We start from the raw sequence: 9,500 nt of genomic DNA, 5'->3' as shown, positions 1-9,500 counted from the left end.
CTTTAACATCCCCTTTAAGGTGTACACAGATGCTTCCATGGATGCAATTGGGGCTGTGTTGGCTCAGGACAGGGATGGACTAGAACGGGTGGTGGTATATGCTAGCCAATCACTCACGTCGGCAGAAAGGTGTTGGTCTACATTTGACAGAACTGTGGGCTATTGTGTGGGCCATGCGCCAATTTAAACATTACATTGGGGCAGCCACCTTTACCATCATAACTGATCACAAGCCTCTGTTGGGCCTGCACAGCATGTCAATTGACAAGGATCCAACGGGACGCAGAGCAAGATGGATATTGGAACTGGACCCTTACAACTGGATCATACTGAGGCAACCCCACGAGTGAATGCCATTGACTTGGATAGAGGGCCAAGTGTTCCCATAACAGACTCTCCACTGTCTCTACCACCCATTGTGGATTCCCAGACCCTTGATTCCACCACTGAGGAGCCGTATATGGAAATGAACAGTGAGACACAGGATTTATCTTTCATGCAGGCACTTTCACATGATGGAACAGAAATGAGGGAACTACAACGTGCTGATCCGGATATTAATCAGGTATTGGACTGGATTGAGAGGAGAGGTACTCGGCCACCAAAGGGCAGATGAGAGGTAGTTCCTGGTGGCTTCAAAAATTATGGACTGAATATCCTCGCCTCTCTGTTGTTGATGGACTACTCTGCAGGCTGATAAGCTCTCCCCTCAATGGAGATGCTCTGTGTCAGTTGGTCATGCCCTTGGCACTTGTTCCTGATTTGCTGCAGCAGCTGCATGGGGGCTTAACATCCGGGCATTTCTCGGTAGAGCGAGTGTGGGAACGTGCAAGAAAAACTTGTTATTGGCCTTTCATGTTCAAAGATATTCAACAGTGGTGTGAGCAGTGCATCCCATGTCAAACCCGCAAGGCTCCGGCCCCTCAGCATCGTGTGCCGATGGGAGGTGTCCAAGCAACTCGGCCATTCCAGAGAGTGGCAACTGACATTCTTGAACTGCCAGTGACTTCTAAGGGAAACAGATATGTGTTGGTTGTGGAAGATTACCAAGTTTGTGAACCTGTATGCCCTCCCTAACCAGACAGCCCAGTCAGTAGCTCAGTGTTTATTTGCAGACTATGTGCTGGTGCATGGCATTCCTGAGGTGGTTCACAGTGATCAAGGCCGGCAGTTTGAAGCTGAGCTTGTTCAGAGACTGTGTCAGCTACTGGGAATTAAGAAAACGTGCACAGCACCTTACAATCCCAAGTCTGACGGAATGGTGGAACGCTTTAATCGCACCCTTATTGACCAGCTGGCCAAATCATTGCTCTCCTGCAGTGGATAGTGGGACAATTATCTGAAACAGGTAGCCTTTGCCTATAACACATCTGTTCATGCCTGCACCAGCTACACTCCATATTATCTAACTCACGGACAGGAAGCTCGTGTTCCTGTGGATGTGTTGGTGCCATCTTAGTTGATGCGTTCGGACTTACCTCTTTCTCACGCTGAGTTTGTGTCTTCTTTGGCAGAGGGGCTGAAGACTGCTTTTGCTGGTGCCAGGCATGGGAGCACTGAAGCTCACGAGAAGCAGAAGCTGTATTATGATGAAGGGGTCCGTCACCAGCCATATACAGAAGGTGATCTGGTGTGGCTGCGTGACCCGATGGAGGACCATATGAAACTTGCTCCCCACTGGAAGGGACACTACAGGATCCTGTCTGTGTTGGGCTCTCAGGGGGAGCCTGGACTCACTTATCGGATTGGCGGTCCTTTGGACCTTAATGGACTGGGGCAGGTTGTCCATTATGACAGACTGAAACCTTACACCCTGCCAATGCCTGCTGGTTTTTCTGGTGGCTGTCCAGCCTTTCCTCTTCCTGCTCCCTCGCTGCTGATCGAGGGGTCGCTGGAGGGGGACGGGGTGGCTGAGGGGCCACGGGTCACTGGTAACACAGGGACTGTTCCGGTTGCTGGCAACAGGGAGCCACAGTTGACTGTTTCTCATTCTGGGAGGTCTGTTAGACCACCCATTTATTTCAGTGACTTCATCATATATAAATATATGACCACAATAAGGGTCCTGCTGCTGAACGTCTGTCAACGGTTGATTCATGTGTTCTATTACAGTGGTATTGCATTGTTCCATGGGTATGTAGTATGTGTGAATATTATGGTGTTTCATATTATCTGGGGTACGTGAGAGTACCTGTTGAGGATGGAAGAACCGGCCTGGTCCGTCTGCCTCATTGGTACATTGCTTGTACCTGTGTTTTGTTGTTGTTTTGCTGCTTTGAAACGAGGACGTTTCTTTTTGGTGGAGGGGAGGTATGTAACCTATTTTTCCAGACTTACCTCATATAGCGGTTTTAAGTTCCTGTGATAAGCTGTCACCACAACTCATGTCTTTGGCTTTTATTTTGAAAGCGCCGAGCGGAAGGGTGGTAGGCAGTGTGGTGTTTTTGATTTGACTGAACAAAAAAAAAGAGAAGAGTGAAGCGAGGAATAAAACGACTTCATGAGACCTCAAGCCTTCTCTTTTATTATTTTATGGTTCTTATGAGACCGGCCAAAGCCTCGGCTACAGTACTACTCGTAGTAGTAGTAGTAGTAGTAGTATTGTTTTGCTGTTGTAGTTTTAGTAATCCGCATGGTGATGAGTTACGTTTGAATTTACATTTAACAAATTGAGTGCGCGTTACACACTTTACGTATTTTGCGTATTTTACGCGCTTTGCGTACTTTGCGTAGGGCGGAGTTTTTCCTGCGCTGATAGAGTTGATCATGGCGGAGGTCGCAGAGGCGGACGCTGCTCAGCTTCACCAGGAGGACGTCCAAAACAAACGTAAGAAAACGGACCAGTTTGATCTTTTTTCGCATATTAATAGAGTCAAGTGGAGATTAAATTATATTTTCGCATTATTAGCGCCGCACGTCGAATTTACATCGTATTTGAGTTTTTAACTGGCAGACAAAATGTGGGCCTCACCGCGGAGCTCCGCCACAGGACCTAAATAGTCAACAAAAACATCGACGAAACGACTTCAGCTGATATTAGCTTAACAGTTGTCATAGTTAACTGCCTAAGCCGGGCTGTTTGAGTTGGTACTGGCTTTTCTGCAGTTAAATGTGCATGTTATCGTGTGTTTTTAACACGGTCCTGGTCATGGAGCTGCACTGCAGGGCCGCTCACTGACAGGTCGGTTAACCCGCCCCGGTAGTTTTGGGTAAAAGTAATCAAATAACCAGACAGGACACGGAAAAGCGCACAGAATGAAAGATAAGCCGATTTAATGAGGAAAGTTTGGGTGTGGGGCTGTGAAAAAAACAAGCAATGAACCAAAAACTATGTTTTTGATTATCTGTCAGTATTTTTTACAGTCAACTTTAAAAACTGGAGCATTTTTGAGAAAAGTTACCACCAAACTTCTTGTATTACAGCTTTTTGATAAGTGTCACAAAAGTAGAGCCCAAATGATGTCAGCTGTCTGATAATATTGGTCAGTAATGCCTGGTCCAAAAGGAAACAGAACTTTCCCTGTACGGACTTTTTGTCGTATTCAAAAAGTGCTGTGACACTGTTTAAAAAAATGTCTGCGTGCACAACACCACTGAAAACGCCGCAGTATATATGCCAGGCCTGACAGAGAAGAAAGTGCGGTGGCGTGCACATTAAGCTTGTGCTATACCACCACAGAAGAAGATGATGACATCATCATTTCACAAAAGTTGTGTATTGGTTGTACACATGAAAAGGCAAAGCATTTTGTAGATTTATCCACTCTGGGACCCGTTTTCAAAAAGCAACAAAACACCGGTTCCATCTGGACGAACTACACAAAGCTTCTGTGGATTCTTCTAAACTCGTCTCCATGTGGACGGGGCCTCACTCTTTCACCAATATGTCAGCATTGTGTTATTGGCAATATTTCACTGAATAAACAGTGCAGAAAAACAATCTTGGTGTTGGAAATGAAGTCCTTATGTAGTTTGCCCAGCAGAGGACACTCCAACAGCATTTTGTGGTTAAAGCGTTGGGCTTGAGACCAGAGGATCCTCGGTTCAAAACTCCAGTCTGACCGGAAAGTCACTAAGGGCCCTTGTGCAAGGTCTTTAATCCCAAAGTTGCTTCCGGTGTGTAGTGAGCACCTCGCATGGCAGCAGCCTGACATCGGGGTGAATGCGAGGCATCATTGTGAAGCGCTTTGAGCATCTGATGCAGATGGAAAAACGTGATATAAATGCAGTCCATTTATCATGTTTAGGTCTTTGATCCCTGGGAAAGTCCTGTATAAATTCATTATTATTGTAACTTATTGTTGTTGTCAGATTTGTTGTTGTCTCATTTTTCACTGTATAAGTCACAGTACCTCCCAAACTAGTAGAAAAAAATGCACCTTATAGTCTGGGAAATGTTGTATTTATCAGCTGATTTATCTGCATGTAACCTTTTTTTTTATTTTTATTAGTCCCTCATATCTATATCGTATTGGCCTCACACAGCTCTCAAACCATTTTGTGGTTCAAAGCCAGTGTCATGACTGCAGTCTGACTTCCCATAACTGGCTTTTCATAGTTGTGTCTGTATACTGCATATCCTTCAGCATGTAGTGATTTGTGACAATGCAGGGTCTCCTCAAAGGTGGTGGGTGTGTTGTGTCAAACAGACCAGGGTGGTTGGGTTACCTACTTTCTACTAACTTATAGAAGCTTAATATTTACTATGCACCACGGTGGCTTAGTGGTTAGCACTGTTGCCTCACAGCGAGAAGGTTGTGGGTTCAATTCCCGTGGGCTTTCTGTGTGGAGTTTGCATGTTATCCCCGTGTTTGCGTGGGTTTCCTCCGGGTGCTCCGGTTTCCTCCCACATCCAAAAACATGCGGGTTAGGTGGATTGGAATCTTTAAAAATTGTCCGTAGGTGTGTGTGGGTGTGTCTGTGTTTGTTTGTCTATTTGTGCCCCTGCGACAGACTGGCATCCTGTCCTGGGTGTGCCCCGCCTCGCGCTCTATGACTGCTAGGATAGGCTCCAGCTCCCCGCAACCCTTAATTGGACTAAGCAGTAGAAGATGAATGAATTAATGAATATTTACTATTCATCATTATCATTTTTGCCAATTTTCATTTATTCTACAAAAGCGAAAACGGGTGTATACAACATCTGGATGGCTTTAATAACACTGGATTGCTCACAAACAGAACCTTTGTTTTGAGAGATTTAAAAAAAAATGCAGCATTTAGATGCAGTTGAGTGAGGATGAGTCTGTTCCATTGGTTGAACTTTCTCCTATGAACTGCACAGTTTTTTGCAGGGAAGGATGTGTGACCATGGCCTCACTGGAACTCTTCAGATCGTGAAGAATGCGGCTGCTCACATACTGATGGAAACAGAGAAATTTGATCATATTGTGCATATATATACACTCAACAAAAATATAAACGCAACACTTTTGGTTTTGCTCCCATTTTGTATGAGATGAACTCAAAGATCTAAAACTTTTTCCACATACACAATATCACCATTTCTCTCAAATATTGTTCACAAACCAGTCTAAATCTGTGATAGTGAGCACTTCTCCTTTGCTGAGATAATCCATCCCATCTCACAGGTGTGCCATACCAAGATGCTGATTAGACACCATGATTAGTGCACAGGTGTGCCTTAGACTGCCCACAATAAAAGGCCACTCTGAAAGGTGCAGTTTTGTCACACAGCACAATGCCACAGATGTCGCAAGATTTGAGGGAGCGTGCAATTGGCATGCTGACAGCAGGAATGTCAACCAGAGCTGTTGCTCGTGTATTGAATGTTCATGTCTCTACCATAAGCCGTCTCCAAAGTCGTTTCAGAGAATTTGGCAGTACATCCAACCAGCCTCACAACCGCAGACCACGTGTAACCACACCAGCCCAGGACCTCCAGATCCAGCATGTTCACCTCCAAGATCGTCTGAGACCAGCCACTCGGACAGCTGCTGAAACAATCGGTTTGCATAACCAAAGAATTTCTGCACAAACTGTCAGAAACCGTCTCAGGGAAGCTCATCTGCATGCTTGTCGTCCTCATCGGGGTCTCGACCTGACTCCAGTTTGTCATCGTAACCGACTTGAGTGGGCAAATGCTCACATTCGCTGGCGTTTGGCACGTTGGAGAGGTGTTCTCTTCACGGATGATGTGAAGGAGATGTGTTGCACTGCATGAGGCAAATGGTGGTCACACCAGATACTGACTGGTATCCCCCCCAATAAAACAAAACTGCACCTTTCAGAGTGGCCTTTTATTGTGGGCAGTCTAAGGCACACCTGTGCACTAATCATGGTGTCTAATCAGCATCTTGATATGGCACACCTGTGAGGTGGGATGGATTATCTCAGCAAAGGAGAAGTGCTCACTATCACAGATTTAGACTGGTTTGTGAACAATATTTGAGGGAAATGGTGATATTGTGTATGTGGAAAAAGTTTTAGATCTTTTAGTTCATCTCATACAAAATGGGAGGAAAACCAAAAGTGTTGCGTTTATATTTTTGTTGAGTATATATATATAAAACAATAACAAAAAGTCAAGCAAACAGTACAGCAAAGAATGATCAAGCATGCTAAGACAGATATGGGTCATTCCATGTCAATTCAGTGAGGGCCTCACACACTTTGTCTCAGAGGGAACATTTGATTAAAATTTAAAGGATTAAATTTTAATCAAATGTTCCCAGACTATTCAGAACAACAAATCTGACGTTTGAGGCCTGTAGGCCAAGTAGTTTCTGAAATATGGCCAATTTAGTGTGCATGGTGTCTGCCGTTTTTTTTAACAATAACTGTTTACCACAGATATGCCAAATTTACATATTTCATAGCCAGTATAGCTGGCATTAAGGAGCCAAGAAATGGAGAGGCTTCTTTGAGTGTAATGGTATGCTTCAGTGTCTCAAACATGGATGCTTGTAATGGTCAATTTAATATTTTCCATAGTTTGAGCATACATAAACTTCACAGTTTAGTGTCAATGTCTGTTTGACTATAGTCCAAGTCTGGGTGTCCATGCCAACTGCCACAGAAAATTTCAGGCCTCTAAGTCCATTATTTGCTGAGCTATTCTACCTTGAACATATGGCTCAAGAAATGACGGCCATAATTTTTGCCTAAAAAACGGCAGACCTCATGCACACTAAATTGGCCATATCTCAGAAACTACTTGGCCTACAGGCCTCAAACTTCAGATTTGTTGTTCTGAATAGTCTGGGAATATTTGATTAAAATTTAAAGGAAATCTGAGACAAAGTGCGTGAGGTCCCTCAAGTATTCTTTGAATTGACATGGAATGACCCACATGACAGAACTCGGCATTCAGTTAAATATCCAGTCCTGTGGTCCTAATGACCACCAGTCAACCAGGTGTTAAAGAAAATGGACCCATGTCCATTGTGGTTTGCAAACAGTTCAATCCCTTAAACGTTCAATAGCACTGGCACTTCATCAAATATTTTACTCAAAGCCAACATTATGACTTGGATGTTGCAGTTGTGTGCTATATGCATCTTAGGCCAGCAGGTTGTTTATCCTCATGGAGTTTTTTGACACGCGATTAAAGGAGCTGAATGAATAAGTAACTGAATGTCCATTTGTTGTTTTTGTGCACAGAAGTTGAAGGTTGCGGAGATGCACCTGCACCTAATGCCCAGGATGTACAGGCAGCCGAAAACCATGAAGCGGGAACAGATAGTGATGCCAAACCCTCCACAACTGCTGGTAATCTAAACCATAAATGACCGTGTGCATGTGCACGTGTTGCCGTGTGTGTAAGCCTCCAACTTGCTCGAAGGAAAAACTGCAGCACGCACTTCTTAGATGATCCCTTTGGCCAAGTAACTGCCCAACAAACCATATTATTGCAGATATTTGAAATAAAATGATCACATTCAGTTATGCTAATATTAGCTGTTAGTGTTATGCTATGTGATGCTAGCAACTTCTAAAAGATGACATTTTCTTCAACACATATGAACATTTAAATCCATCATGAAGCACTGCGTTGGTATGAGCTGACCTCAGTCAGGTCCACAGCCACAGTTTGAAAATAAATTTTCAATTTATGAATTGATTAATTAAGAAAATAATTGTTCTTTATGTTTATTGGTAAATCACAAACCAGCTTGAGAGCTGTAGACTGCCATCTGCTGGACTGGAGTGTGTGGAGTCATCGCATAGATTATTATAAGTCAGTACAATACAGAACGTGAAACAATGAAATAAAAAAAAAAAAACAAATCTAAACGTACAATAAATAGCTTGTCACTATTCAGAAACAGTGTTAGTTTGATCATTTTAGCTCAATCATACGTCACCTGAGTATGATGACTGAAGAACACCCTGCGTGCCGGTGTTTAGTTGTAGCCTAAAAGCACCGTGTTGATGCACTGATTCCAACAGTGTGCTTATTTTTTTAATGAGAAACACTTAAAACCTTCTAACTGCTCATCAGTCAGGCAAAGACTAGCACTACTGCTAGTTGAGTAAAACCAGATTATTGCATCATTGATGAAAATTACATCACGTAAGAAGAATGACATTTACGTTGTGTTCTCATAATGGACTCAGACTAGTTGCAAGATCATTTATGGGCACATTTTGGCTGTGAGAAAACTGAAGTTGACTGTGGATGATGAAGTCATAGAGCACCTTATCTATCAACGAATACCGCATTTCTTTGATTAAACACCTGACCATAAATACGGGCCTGCCTCATTTAAATGCCGGGTCAAAACTCCACTGGAAAACAAATGCCTGTTTTACATTTGCGCTGGTCTTGTTTAAAGGCTGGGTCACTTATGTTAGCAGCCAGACTTCTCTGCCTGGCTGGTTGTCAGTGTGAGCAGTCGCGGGTCCAGATGGTGTCCTCCTGCTTCAGCGTGCTGACATAGAATATACCAGTAATTTGACTCCTGAGGGAACGACTCCTTCTCGGAGTGACGTTACAAAACGGAAGTACAATTTCTAAATTTTAAGTGATACCTTAAAATCCTATGATGAAACAGCGTGCAGTTGCAGAGGAACAATGGTAGGTGGCGCAGTGGTGTTTTTTGATTAAGTGGTTAATGCGCTTGGTTTTAGTTCAGAAGGTTCCGTGTTCAAATCCCACCCCTGCCACATTTCTCCATGTAATGTGGAGTTGCGTCAGGAAGGGCATCCGGCGTAAAACTTGTGCCAATTCAACATGCAGATCCACCTTGGATTTGCTGTGGCGACCCCAAGTGCAAACAAGGGAGCAGCCGAAGGGACTTACACTGCATTGATTTCTTACTATCCCATTATCAGATATTGAGACCGTCGAGCTACACGCTACATGACAGATGTAATGCAGTTGTCTTTGGCTCGTCACACCCAGCGATATGTGTGAAACTAATAAATTACAGAGCAACCAGCATTTTGCAAGCAGCCGGCCTTGAATACGAGCCTGCCTCGTTTATGCTGCACATAAACATAAAGACGTATGTGTGTGTGTGTGTGTGTGTGTGTGT

General features: G+C 43.8%; 1 protein-coding gene across 1 annotated transcript in view; it reads left to right on the top strand.

Moving 5' to 3' along the window:
- Positions 1 to 2,700: 2,700 nt before the first annotated feature.
- Positions 2,701 to 9,500, top strand: part of trmt1l (tRNA methyltransferase 1-like) — a 36,167-nt gene continuing 29,367 nt past the window's right edge. Inside the window, exons 1-2 of the mRNA XM_034179357.1 lie at positions 2,701 to 2,827; positions 7,624 to 7,731. Coding sequence (XP_034035248.1) covers positions 2,767 to 2,827; positions 7,624 to 7,731 — 169 coding nt within the window. The 5' untranslated portion in view covers positions 2,701 to 2,766. The remainder of the gene's footprint in view (positions 2,828 to 7,623; positions 7,732 to 9,500) is intronic.

The sequence above is a fragment of the Thalassophryne amazonica genome, chromosome 10, assembly GCF_902500255.1.
Source record: "Thalassophryne amazonica chromosome 10, fThaAma1.1, whole genome shotgun sequence".
Classification (NCBI taxonomy): domain Eukaryota; kingdom Metazoa; phylum Chordata; class Actinopteri; order Batrachoidiformes; family Batrachoididae; genus Thalassophryne; species Thalassophryne amazonica.
The sequence above is the reverse complement of the archived record's forward strand: the minus strand, read 5'-3'. Positions and strand labels throughout refer to the sequence as shown.